The sequence below is a fragment of the Macrotis lagotis genome, chromosome X (assembly GCF_037893015.1).
Source record: "Macrotis lagotis isolate mMagLag1 chromosome X, bilby.v1.9.chrom.fasta, whole genome shotgun sequence".
Lineage (NCBI taxonomy): Eukaryota > Metazoa > Chordata > Mammalia > Peramelemorphia > Peramelidae > Macrotis > Macrotis lagotis.
Window position 1 is genome coordinate 645,928,117 of NC_133666.1, and position 13,513 is coordinate 645,941,629.

The 13,513-nt window shown below is 47.4% G+C and overlaps 1 protein-coding gene across 2 annotated transcripts; it reads left to right on the plus strand.

Annotated features, from left to right (window-relative positions):
- The first annotated feature begins 375 nt into the window (after positions 1 to 375).
- On the plus strand, positions 376 to 12,085 carry DIRAS1 (DIRAS family GTPase 1). 2 transcript variants are annotated; one of them, XM_074204604.1, is made up of 2 exons: positions 376 to 436; positions 8,797 to 12,085. In XM_074204604.1, the coding sequence occupies exon 2, from the start codon at positions 8,819 to 8,821 to the stop codon at positions 9,413 to 9,415; it is 597 nt and encodes a 198-aa protein (XP_074060705.1). In that variant the 5' UTR covers positions 376 to 436; positions 8,797 to 8,818; the 3' UTR covers positions 9,416 to 12,085. The 2 variants fall into 2 exon arrangements, with proteins under 2 accessions (XP_074060705.1, XP_074060706.1); XM_074204605.1 differs by lacking the exon at positions 376 to 436 and adding an exon at positions 4,691 to 4,767.
- Positions 12,086 to 13,513: the final 1,428 nt, after the last annotated feature.

Sequence of the window (13,513 nt, forward strand, 5' to 3'; positions counted from 1 at the left end):
AGAGAGAAAGCTCTGGGAGAAAGGGAGAGGGAGATAGAAGAGGAAGGGAAGGGGAAAGATAAGGAAAGATAGAGAGGCCGGAGAAGGGGGGGTGATGAGCGAAACCGAGACTGAGTAGACGAAGGGAGGCGAGAGAGAAGAAAGGAGAAGAGAGAAAAAGGGGAGAGAGCTAGAAGGAAGGGAGGGGGAAGAGAGAGCGAGAGAGGAGAGAGAGAGAGAGAGAGAGAGAGAGAGAGAGAGAGAGAGAGAGAGAGAGAGAGAGAGAGAGAGAAGGAGGGAGGGATGCAGGGAGGGAGGGAGGGGAGCTGAGCAGAGCAGGCGGCGAGACTGCAGAGGAGCAGGAGCCAGAGGAGCTGGGACCTGAGCGGGGCCGGACGATGCGCTAGCCGAGCCCGAGCTACCCCGGGAAGCCGCACAAGCCGAGTCCCGGTCAGAGGTGAGGGCCAGGGTGGGGGCCGGGGCCGGGGCCGGGGCCGGGGCCGGGGCCGGGCTGCCGCCGGGCGGTGCTGCGGCAGTGGGGCGGGGGTGGAGGCTGCGGGTGGCCAGGGGTGCTGGGCTGCGGGGGAGGGGGCGGGCTTGGGGCACTGCAGCTGCGGCAGAGGAGGGGGGCCGAGGCCGGGCTTCACCCCCCGGCAGCCACCCACGCCCAGCCCAGGGCTTTGGCGGCCGCGGCCAGGATGCCAGCCGGAAGGCTCGGCGTGACCAAGGCCTCTTGCCCCTGGATCCCGACGCAGGGTCCCCCCATCCTTCAGCTGCAGATTCAGCACTGGGGATGGTTCGGGGAGGGAGAAGGGGGAGGGCCTGGCAGGTCCTGAGACTGGGGCTGAGGTTCCCCTCCCTGCCCCGCCCCACTCATGGGAGAGGGGTGGAAATAGGAAACGGGAGAGGGCACCCAGGGGGGTGCCCTCCCATTGGGAAACCGGCCTGATTATATCCCATATTTCTTGCTCTACCTCACCCACCCCTCTAAGAGGCTGAAGGTAGCACTGTCTGTCTGGGTCTCTAGGGCCTTGGGGGTAGGGGGTGGGGGGAGACCGGAAGCCGGTGGGGGTGGAGGGAAGCGTTACCTCTTCGTAATATCCACTTAGGGTCTCTTCCAGCTTAGCCCTTTGACCAGTATAGTCTAAAGCCCCTCCCCTTGCCCCATTACAGCATCCTAGGGCAGTTGGCCAAAAGGGAAACTGAGGACCAAACAGTTTGGCCAAGGTCATGGAGAGATGGGCTTGGAGGATGTTGAGGGCCAGTTCCCCTTGATTTCTGATCCCCCTTTCAGGAAAAGTATTCATTCTTTCTGATATCTGTCCTTGATTCTGAGAGGAGGACAGGGGCCTTCCCAGGCCTTCTTAATCTTTTTCTCATTTCTCTCTAGTCCAGGATGCCTTAGCTCTGGGGCTGACTGGAGCTAAAGCAAATAGAGAAAATAATCTGTCCCAGACTCTTCCAGTTCAAGGTCCCTGTCACTGAGAATCTAAAGGGACAGAACCTCAAACCTTAGGGCTTCACTGTCTTCTGATAGATGGGGATGAGAAGGAACCAAAACTAAGGGGGAGGCAAGATAGGCAACTGCCAAGAGCACATCACTCAAGTGTTATCTTTTTTTTAAAAAAATAAGCATATGGCATCTAAAACTTGTCTAGGTTGGCCTCAGAAGACAAAATTACGACTGATGGAAGGTAGTTACAAAAGCAGATTGAGATTGAATGTAAAGAATTAACTTCCTAATCATAGGAGCTGTCCAAACGTGGATATGACTGATGAGGTAGTTTGGCCTCTTATCACTGGAGTTCTAAGGACTACATAGAAATTTAAAGCTAGAAGGAACTGTAGAGACCCCACAGGCCTGGAGTTCTTTGCTTTATTTGTGTCCTGGAGACCTTTATCAGTCTGGCAAATTCAATGGACTCCTGAGAATAATGTTTTTAAAAACATGAAATAAAATACATTTACAAAGGAATTCAGTAATATTGAAATAGCTATAAAAATACATTTTTTCAATTCTGAATCTATCCCCTACTTTGAGGGGTGGGATGTATGGGCTGTCAGTTAAGATCCCTAGGTCTTATTTTTAGCATCTCATAGATTTTTAAGATGAGAAAACCGGCCATGATAAGGGGACTGACTTGTCCAAGGTTCACTGATATTAAGAGACAGAGATAGGATCAGGTTTTCTGATAAAAATCCAACCCATTGCTCTCTCCATTTCCCTACACTGCTTCAAGCAGAGATTGCAAGACCATGTGTCAGTAATACTGTAGAATGGATTCTTCATTGATTACAGAAAGGACTAGATGCCTCCTGAGGTGGCATCTAATGCTGAAATTCTATGATTCTACAATGTTGATATCAGTGAATCCAGTTTTCCTTTGGCTAAAGAATCAAAGCTCCCAGGGGCCAGTGACCAAAGGGAAATGATCCAGCCTTGTTCAGGGCTCACTCATGGCTTGTCCTGGCTATGTTAGAGAAGGTATGGAGTAATAAATGGAGCTGCAGTCACTGAGATCTTAAATCTAGATGGATGCTTCAGTTTCTGCTTGAATATTTCCAGTGATGGGGTTCTCATCCTTTTAGGAAATATTTCATTCTAGGAGTGGACACCTCCATTGGAAGATGACTTTAATAAGTAATGAGTTTCCCATCACCCAAAGCATTCAATTAAAAGCTGGATGACCACCTGTCAGGGAAACTGTAGTGTCCTAGGTGAGAGGTTTGCACTGGATGATTGCCAAGGCCCTTTTAGCTTAAAAGATATGGTCCTACCCAAGCAACCTATCTGGGTCTATAGGAGAATAATAGTAATAGTAGCTCAGATTCCTCTAAAAGCTTTGCAGCTTACAAAGCATTTCCATAGCATTTGATGCTCATAACAACTCTAAAAGATCTGTAGTGTGAGCATTATGATTTCTATCTTAACAGATGATGAAAGCAAGACTCAGAGAGGTTAAGGAAACCCAGCTAGGCCTCAAACTCAGGTCTTCTAACAATACCAGATTTGATCCACTGAAGAATCATAGAGTGAGATCTGGAGGGAACCACCAAAGCCTTTATAACCTAGCCTGCAACTGAATAGGAATCCCTTCTACAGTGTGATTGCCCTCTGTCTCCATCTCTGTGGGATGTGACCTCTTTCTCTAATTCTCTACCTCTGCATGTCTCTCCCTGCGTGTCTGCACTGCTTTGTTTTTCCTCTCCATTTCTCTTTCCCTATGTCCCTCTGCTGCAACTTCCCTAAGTCTTCATTTAGGGCCAAGGAGAGCAAATCTAAGCCCCTTCTCAATGATAACCCTCTAAAGACCTGAAGACAGAAGTCATGGTGTCTCTTGGCCTCCAAGTTTGATTTTTTTCTCTATGTTAACAAATGAGATATTTGTAAAACATTTAGCACACTACCTTGCACAAAGTCGGAGCTTCTCCCAGCCTTCCCTGAACATTCCCTAATTCCTTCAGTTTATCATCTTATGGTTGCTCTCAAGGCCATCAATCATCCTAGTCACCTCATCATGGAAATGTTCTATCTTACCTGTGGGCCTTCTACAAATATGATAGCCAGAGTGGAACACACTACTCCAAATGAGTTATGATCATGGTAGAGGGCAGAAAGACTATCATTTCCCATTTTCCGGACCCTTCTCAATACAACCTGGAATTTCATCAGTTTTTTTTTTAGCTGTCCTTTCACAGTGCTGACTTGCTATGCTTGTAATTCACTGAAACCTTCATATCCATTTCTAGATGAACTACCCTAGGCATGGCTTCCCTCTCTTTTTATTTGTGAAACTGTTTTTGAAACCTAATGTAAGACATTTCTTTCCAGACACTAAATTTTGTCTTATTAGATTCAATCCAATGTACTAGGCTGTTGAAAAAAAAAATTTTTTTGCATACTGATCCTGTGTGTTTGCTAACCCTCCCAGAATTGTGTCATCTGTAAATCTGATAAGCATCCATGCCCTAGTACCTTTATCCAAGTCACTGATGAAAATGTGAAACATGCAGGCATCATTCAATCAGAGACCTCCTTCCATGCTAACACTAATCCATGGAGCATAGATATCCAACCTGCCCAGAATAAAGCCAACTTTCTTGTTATCTAGCTCATATCTTTCAACTTTTTCCACAAAAAAGAGTTGGAAAGATTTTATTGGAGGCCTTGTTAAAATCTAACTAAACTGTGTTTTAGTTTTTCTCAGATGTTAAAGATTTGTTAATTTCTTCAGTAATTCTTTTCATCCCCTTCAGAGGTGGAATTTGAACCTGTCTTTCTAACTCTAAAATCTAGTACTCTATCCTCCTATGCCAGGTTAACTAAATCTAGTTACTATCTGAAAGGAAGACAAGATAGAAAGAAAATGGGAGAGAGAAAAAAGAAAGAAGGAAAAATAGATCGAAAAGGAAGAATGAAGGAAGGAGAGGAGGGAGGAAAAAAAAGAAAGAAGGCTAGTTTGATATGAACTGCCCCTGTTCCAGCTCTGTGATTTCTGCTTCTTTTTCTAGTTGTTCACTAATCATCTTTTTAATAATGTGCTGCTAAATTTGTCTGAAATAGAAGTTAAGGTCATTGGCCTATTGTTTACAGACAACTATTTTTCTTTTTTTTTTTTTGAAAATGAGAAATATGCTCTTCTCCTGTCTTGTGGCATCTCCTTTTATTCTCCAGGACCTTTCAAAGATCATTAACTGACAGAAGTTTAATAATCCCATGCATTAATTCCTTCAGTGACCTGGGAGATAGTTCACCTGGGCTCTGTGACTGATACTCATCGAGAGCAGGTTAGTGCTTCTTTATTCTTTCTTATCTCAGGGATCAACTCCCTATTAATCATTTCTGTTCTGTCCTTTCTGGTCCAAAGACTCAATAGAGAACAAGAAGCATAATAAGCGTTGAGAAGCTTTATGTTCTCTCTGTTTTTGGTTGTCATTATTCCATTTACCCAAGCAGTGCTATCACTGTTGCTCTTTTCTCTAAGGAAGCTAAGAAAACCTCCATATTGTGGCCTGAGATTTCCTCTGAAGCCTTAGTTGTAACCATCTCAACGCTTTTTTTTTTTACAGGATTGTCATGCTTTTCTGTTCATCTCCATACTTTGCCCTTGCTTCCATCTTCTGCACATGACTTTTTAAAATCTAAGTTGGCCGGTGAGTTCCTTGTGTGTTCACATTGGTCTCTTGAGACATCTTTCCATTTTCCTTCTCCTTGGGGTTGTTTTTCTTTGTATCTTCATAATTTCTTTCTAAAAACTTCAATTTTTTTCCCCTGGACTGACTCTTACCCTGTTTAATTTTAATCTACTCTGAGATCTTAACTATATCTTTTAAAAAATCTTTTTTATTGTATATTGTGTAAACAATCATCAACACAAATTTTTCCCTATACAGAGAACAATAAAAAAGATTATATCTTTTTTCTCTGATCCTTTGAAATTTAAAAAAAAAGCTGTAATTTTTTTCTTTATTAATGAACAAAGATCCATTATTTTCTTCCTCCCACCTATTTTCCTTTTTGGAAAAAAAAAGAAAAAACAAACCCTTGTAAGAAACATACATAATTAAGAAACACAAATTCCTGCATTGGACATGTCCAGAAAATTATGTCTCATTCTGCACCCTGAGTCTGTGGACCCTTTTTCAGGAAGTGAGTGGCGTACTTCATCAACTGCCCTCTGGTAATGTAGTTGGTCACTGCACTGAACAGAGTTCTTAAGTCTTTCAGGGTTGTTTTTGTGATGATGTTACTGAATGAATTGTTCTTTTGGTACTGCTCACTTCACTCTGCATCAGTTCATACAGTTTTTCACAGGTTCATCTGAAACTATTCCCTTTATTGTTTCTTATAACCCCCAATAGTATTTCATCACTGTCATATATCATTTGTCCAGTCATTTCCCAGTGGGTGCCCTTCACCTTTGGTTGCAGTTCTTGCTATTACAAAAAGAGCTCTATAAATACCTTTATGTATTTTGGAGTCTTTTCTTTCTTTCTTTGTTCTCTTGGGGTATAGGCCTAATAGTAAACCCTTTGAAATCTGATTTCCCCAAATCTAGGATTTTTATCATATTATTTCCTTCTTTCCTCTCCTTCTCTATCACAAATATAAAGAGTTGCCATTTCCCCCCCAAATGATTTTTAACTCCAAAATCCAGGTCCTCCTTATTTGTTGAAATCAGTCATCATTTTAAAAAATTAAATTGTGTTGTATATATGGATGGATGGATCTGTCTTCTCTCCCTTCCCCGCTCCCCTCAGTTAAGAAAGAAAGAACATTGTGTTACAAACACATTACAAACCTGCATATTTAAGAAAAACACATTCCTTTGGTCATATCCAAAAAAGGATTAACCAGTATTTGATCATTATAAATTGCAGTTCACTTCTGTCTTAAACTTAGCTTTCTGTTTTATTTGACCTATGATGGACCCTGTTCCCCCAATATTGCTATTTTAACTCCTGGTTTTGGGAGTGTACAATAAGGATGCCAAGGGGAACAACCTCTAGGAGAGCAACTAATAAAAAATTTCCCATTGATATTAGACTCAGATATTCTGAGTCTTGCTATGGGTCACCCCATCCCTCCATTTCAATTTTTCTCTGCTTTGCTTCTTCAGGCTCTCATAGGAACAGTATTAAAGACCTGAGTTGGAGGGATCCTAGTGGTTAGGGACAGGGCAGTAGCCTAGATACCTGCCCAGCTTCAGATTACTACCTCAGGCTACTTCTCAGGCCCCCTTTGTCCTAGGTGCAGAGGTAGCCCAGGTAGTTGATCTCAGCCTGGGAGGTGTTTGTCAAAGAACTGGCCCTGATCTTGGACAGGACAAATGAAACTGGTGGACTGGATTGAAGTTACCTGGTTGAGGTGGGTCAGTGGTGTGAGTTTGTTAGAATAGAGTTGCCTTATCCTTGAGGGGAGGCAATTCCTCATGGTTTGGGTTTAAAAAAAAAAGCTACCCCATTTTCCATGTATCCTCAAGCCAGTCTCTAAATTTGGGAATCTTGACACTTTTCTTTGGATGAATTAGCCATAGCTAAACTGGATATACTCTGAAATAGGCCTGCTGATAATTGGGGGTTGCGGAGGAGACCTGGGGACCCATGTTTCCAAACAACATATAAATTATAGGACAGATCAGGTCAAAGCTTACGCTGAGGCTGGGGTCAAGACCTTGGTCTAGGGCTAGTCTAAGGGCCTCAGATTAGATTCAGAGGCTACTACTGGGGCTCAACCAGGGTTGCAGGCTAGGTCTAGAACCAGAATCGGGAGTTCAGGATAAGATTTAGAGTTTAGTCTGGAGTAGAGGTAAGGCTGCATTCTGAAGGTCCTCAGTCCAGAGCAAGGTCAGGGCTGAGTCTGGAGGCAGTGTCAGGGACATAGGCTGGGGTTGGGATCAAGCCTCAGCCTGGGTCTGGGAACAGGAGTCATCATGGAAAAGGGCTAGAGAGCATCTCTCAGGTAAGAGCTGCAGTCACACGAATCTTTCAGAGAGAATCTTTCCACTTTGTTTTCTGATACCACATTAACTCTGAATATGGTCACTTCCAGCCAGGTTGCTGAGAGAGGAAAGGAAAAGTTGTTCTGGGTTATGTTGAGAATATTTGTTTGGAGGCAGTTAGGGCCTTATATTCCAGATGCTCCCAATTGCCTCCAGCTTGGTTTCTGGGTCAGGGTAGGACTTGAGGCTCACCAGGAAGAACTGAGTGTCAGAGGCATTGGTATTCCATCCTCTCCCATACTGGTTTAGTGACTAGGAAAGTCATAACCCTATATTGATGCCAAGAATCTTGGTCAGAGCTGGCTTGGTTGCTCCCTTGTGCCAACTATTAGAAAAGAAGATGGGGGCTGTGTAGGAGGCCAGGGGCTCCAATGAGTGCTGACAGCCCGCTCTCTTTCCCTCTCTGTCCTCATTAGTTCATGTATCTTCACATAGGAACACATATTAGGAAAAACTCTATATGCTTTCCCAGTTATGGAGAAATCTCTATACACATGTCCTGTTCAAAAGCATTAGATCTAGGGAGACCAGGTCAGAAGAGTGGCTACAGACTCTGGAATCAAAGCAGAGTCACGTGTGAGGGCAGCAACATCTGTTATTCCTAACTCTGCACACACACAGTCACACATACACAGACACAGACACACAGACACACACACACCCTTTGGATCTGACTTGCTTTTAGGCTGTCTCTCCGGGAAGCCAGGGCACCAAACAGGGGCAGGGAGATCCAGCCACCAGGATAATGAGCTCAGAGTGAAACAGGACTCACTACTATTATGAGTGAAGGGGGGTAGCTCCTGGGGGACAAATACAATGAGTACCATTAACTGTGGAGTTCAGGGGGAGTGGACTTCATTATTGTTGGGATGTAGCCATCTGTAGTATTTTTCACTCTTGAGGTATAGACAGCTGTTATCGCCAGGGCCCACTTGTCGTTGGCATCGTTCCCTCTAGGGTGCGGCTGTAGTCAACACTGTTACTCTTGGAGTAGAGCTGTGGTTGTCTCATTCCCCACAGGTTGCAGCTGTAGTAGCACTGTTATTGTTATTAGTCCTAAGACCCCTTGGAGCCAGCTCCCAGATGCCCCACTTCCCTTGGATACAGCTATGGATGGTGCCCCCAGCCTGGGTCACAGCTGTAGGTAGCTGAATCCTGGTTGGTTCCTGTGGTCAGTACTCTCAGCCCTACGGCGCCGCTGGGCCAGCACTGTTGCTCCCAGGGAGGCACCCCTGGATGGCTGCTCTAATCATAGTTTCCCCTGCATCTGGCAGGCCCCTAGAATGTGTCTCTCCCCTCTTGCATTCCTCTTCAGGAGCTCACAGCCGCTGAAGAAGATGCCGGAACAGAGCAACGACTACCGGGTGGTGGTATTTGGGGCAGGCGGTGTGGGCAAGAGTTCCCTGGTCCTCCGATTCGTCAAGGGCACTTTCCGAGATACCTACATCCCAACCATAGAGGACACCTACCGCCAAGTCATCAGCTGTGACAAGAGCGTGTGCACCCTGCAGATCACGGACACCACGGGCAGCCACCAGTTCCCAGCCATGCAGCGCCTGTCCATCTCCAAGGGCCATGCCTTCATCCTGGTCTTCTCTGTCACCAGCAAGCAGTCCCTGGAGGAGCTGCGGCCCATTTACCAGCAGATTCTGCAGATCAAAGGCAGCGTGGAGAACATCCCGGTCATGCTGGTGGGGAACAAGTGTGATGAGACCCAGCGGGAGGTGGACACCAAGGAGGGGGAGGCCCTGGCCAAGGAGTGGAAGTGCGCCTTCATGGAGACCTCCGCCAAAATGAACTATAATGTCAAGGAGCTCTTCCAGGAGCTGCTCACCCTGGAGAAACATCGCAACATGAGCCTCAGCATTGACGGGAAGCGCTCCAGCAAGCAGAAGAGGACAGACAAACTCAAGGGCAAGTGTAGCCTGATGTGAAGGGCCTGGCCCCCCTAGGGCTGCCCCCTCCTCCTCTCCACAGGCTGCCCCACCCCCCCTTGCCCTGCTCTGACCCACTCTTGGTCTTGCTCCAGACGGCTCCATGGCCCCTTTTTTGTCTCCTCCTGTCTTCCTGTCATCTTGAGTTCTCTTTCTCATGAATAGCCTCCTCTATCTTTCCTCTTTCTCTGTCTCTCATTGTTTTTCTCTATCTTCATAGCAGCCCCAGAGTTGGAAGGGCACTCAGAGGTCATTGAGCCCAACCTGTATCACAACAGAAACTCCCCTAGAATATCTCTCCCAAGTAGTCATCCAGCTTCTCCCGGTCAGCAGCTCTCTCTGTCTCGCTTTGTCCTTGTCTCAGTCACTGTCTGAGTTTATGCATCTATTTGTTTTTCTCAGTTCTCCTTCTCTCTTGGTGTAGGTGTATATGAGTATGTGTGTGTATGTGTATCCATCTCTCCTGCCCTGAGTCTCTCCACAGGCCACCCATTCCTACATTTGATCACTGTGACTTGGGGGCTGAAATGCACATTGACCTCACACTTTTCTTTCTCCTTCTTGACCATTGTTGGCTCCCTCCCTCCTCACCTGCTCTGAGTGCCCAGTTCAATTCTCTCTTTCAGCTGGCTTCTCTCTCTTCCCCTTGATACCAGGAGGCATGTGATAGGGAGGCCCAGTGGACTGGCTTTCCCTGACCTTTGAGACAATAGGCAATAAAGATGAAGCCCCTCCAGCTGAGCTAGGCCCTAAATCTGCCCTAGGCCTTTCCCCCTTGCCTTCCCTCTCAGCCTCTTGTAAATATGACCAATGGCCCCAGGACTGAGGAGTTAAACTGAGGGGCTCGTAGGCAGGAGCCAGACACTGTCTAACAGCCCAGCACAATTCCAGGTTTCCTGTCTCACCTCACTCAGGTTGTTTGGTAGTATCCCTGCTCCTAGCCTTCCTTCCCAGGGGTCTACAGGGTCACTATAAGTGTGTGGGTGACTCTGTCTACTCCCCCCCCCAGAGGGAGGAGATGGAATAGGATGCTGAGGGGATCATCCCCATCCCAGGAGGGTCGGAGGTAGGAGTCATCAGCACAACCCCTCTGCCTAGCCCCCAGAGCATCATCTTGAGGGAAATGGTCTTGCTGAGGGGGCTAGGCTGGGTCCCCCATCTCAGAGACAGGGATGGACACATTCAGTGATATGGATTTGAAAGAGGGGGCACCACTTTCCCTGTCAGGGAGTCCTGAGCCCCACAGGAAGAGGAGAAGAGAGGACAGAGTGACAGACAGGGGCATGTGTAGGTCTTAACAATGTGTGTGTGTCTGACATCATGTATGTGGGTATGGTAGTGTGTGTTTGTATGTGTATATGTATGGATTTGTATGATAGCTGTGAGTGGGTGTGAAGATATGTGAGTTCAGGGATATATATATATATATATGCCTCTGTATGTGTGTGTGTGTGTGTGTGTGTGTGTGTGTATGTATGTGTATGTGTCTGTGCATAGGTGGAGGGGCAGGAACCTGGAGGGAAAGCTGATAGGTTTGGGGGTCAGAGCTGGAGCCCTGCTCCTCCCCCCACCCCCAAGGCCAATCTGTCTCTTCAGCCCCCTGCTGCAGGCAGCATTTCAACTTCTGGTATGCAGCACCCCCTGCTGAACTTGGCTCTTCCTGAGAAGGGGCTGTGGGGTGAGGTGTGGGAAATGGGAGCTAGGGGACTCTCTCCTCTGAGGGTGCTGACCCCAACAGCTCTGTTGGGCTTCTGGCACCAATCCTCAGGGATCCACCCTGATAGCACAATTATCATCCCCTGGCCGGGACCCAGGGGCTTAGAGGAGCTGGGGGCATGGGCAGTCAGGCCCTGCCTTGCAGTGGGTATGTCCACCCACTTCTCTCCAACCAGACCCCCTCCCCACTGTGACCACCTGAGACAGAACCAAACACCTCTTGTCCCAATTGCCCAGAACAAACTGTGTTCCCTTCTGTTTTGCCTTCCTGCACACTTCTCTTCCTTCTCCCCATCATTTCCGGGGCCCAAAGTTGAAATCCCAGGAGAAACGGGGAATAGATAGCCTGTTTGGAAAATAGCTGTGTAGCCCAGTCAGCCTAGGGGATTCAGCTGAGGGTGACCAGAGAAAGTCAGAGCTGGAAGTTACTTTAAAGACCATCTGTCCCAAAACCCATATTTTGCAGACTGGAAAGCTAAGGCCCAGAGAGACTAAGGAAATTGCTTCAAGTCACACGGCTAATCAGGGACAGAGCTGGGAAAGAAGTAACATGTCCTTCAGGGAAAGCAACCCCATGTAGCACATGGATTCCCCCTCTTTGCTGTCCCTGGGCCCTTCCAAGAGCTCCAGAGGTTAGGATCAGCCCCCCATCCCCCCTCCCCACCCCCAGGGCAAGACCAAGAATCTGGGATGAAGAAGTCCCATTTCCCTCCCTAGGTGAATGGTCTGGGCAATTCCACCTTGTCCAGGCTGATGCGATGCTAGAATTATTGTCTGGTGCTCTGGACTGAGGCCTTGCCCCCCCCCCCGCCCAACCCTCTGTAATGCCCCCTTCCCTGCCCCAGATGATTTCTTCAAGCATGTGGATATTCCCTTCTCCAGTGCACCCCCTCTTTTTTAAGAGTCCAATGTAGCCTTCACTCTAGAACTAGTCTTCCTCCAATAAAGACATGGCTCCAGCATCTGCACCGTCTGATACCTAGCTTTTCTGGGGGGAGGTGGGTCTATTGGGGTGGAGAAGATAACTCACATGGTTCAGCATCTGGGAGGGTAAAAGGGGAGAGAGGAGAGGAGGAGGGTGGGAGAGGCAAGGGAAATGGTTAAGGAAATGAGGAAGAATGGAGGCAAGGAAACAGAGGGGTGAGTACAAGGACAGAAAGAGGCTCCAAGAGATAAGGGACAAGGGTGAGTGAAGGGGAGAGAGGAGCTTGGGCTGCAGAAAGGCTAGGGTCTGGGGACCTTGGGGAAGAGGGTCGGGATGCACAAGTGATAGGTCAGGGAGAGTTTAGGGATGGGGAAGTTGGACAGGGCTGGAATGAGGAAAGACGAGGTGATCTGAGGTGAGGGTTGGGCTGTTTGCTGAGGGGTCCCTCTTCACAGCCGCGTGTCAGGGCCACGAGTCAGCTCCCCTCACGGGGCACAGATCGAAGAGTGCGTCATCAGCCTGTTGCCCTAGCAACCATCTGCTTCCTAGGCAAGCTTGTGCAGCCAAGCTGCAGCTGGGTTGGGACTGGGGAAATGAAGGGGGAGGCAGAGACACTATGGCCTGGATGGGGGTTGTCTTGGGTTCTACCCTCCCTGGGCCTTCTCCCCTTTAAGAAGCAGAAAAGGCAGGGAACCCAGGAGCCCATGCCACCTCCATTCAGGGTGCTGGGGTCCCAGTCACAAAGACTAGGGCTTTGCTGAACTAAGGAGAGACCCAGAAGGAAAGGGATTGAGGGACTTCCCCCTCCATTAGATGAGCAAAGATCTTGCTTTGACTTTTTTTTTTATTGTCTTTCTCTTTTCCCACCTTCTGTCTCTGCCATCCTTGTCTTCATACCTCTTTGTATTTTTATCCATAACAAGTTCAACCACTAGGGGTCATGGGTACCTTAAGGGTCAGCTAGCCCAGTCACCTCCTTAGTCTCCTTGGATTATTGGGGATTGTTGACTGGCCCCAATTCCATTTCTGTTTTCCTTCTCCTCTTCAGCCTTTCACTTCCATTTTTCCTTTACCCACTCTACAATTTCCTTACTATTTTCTACCCATCCTCCTTCCTTCTCTCCTTCCCTTATCTCTTCTCTCCTTTCTTCTTGATTTTTCTTCCTTTCCTTTTCTCCTTTCTTCCCTTCCTTCCTCCTTCCTTTCTCCCTCCTTCCTTCCTTCCTTCCTTTCTCCTTTTCTTCTTTCCTTCCCTCTCTCCTCTGTCTTTCTCTAGAGCTCCAAGTCTCTGAATGGGTTCTGTGGCAATGAGCCCCCTAGCACCTGGGGGGGGGGGCTTAAAACCAAGAGCTAGAAGGGCCATAGAGGTCACCTAATCCAAAATGAGATAGCTTGAAAATATTAAACAGGTAATAGGTTTAGTGAGTGGTTGGTGGTGGTGGTGATGGTAGGGGTCA

Bases quoted from the DNA above. Each gene is read 5' to 3' on its own strand.
- DIRAS1 (XM_074204604.1), top strand. From the start codon at position 8,819: ATGCCGGAACAGAGCAACGACTACCGGGTGGTGGTATTTGGGGCAGGC.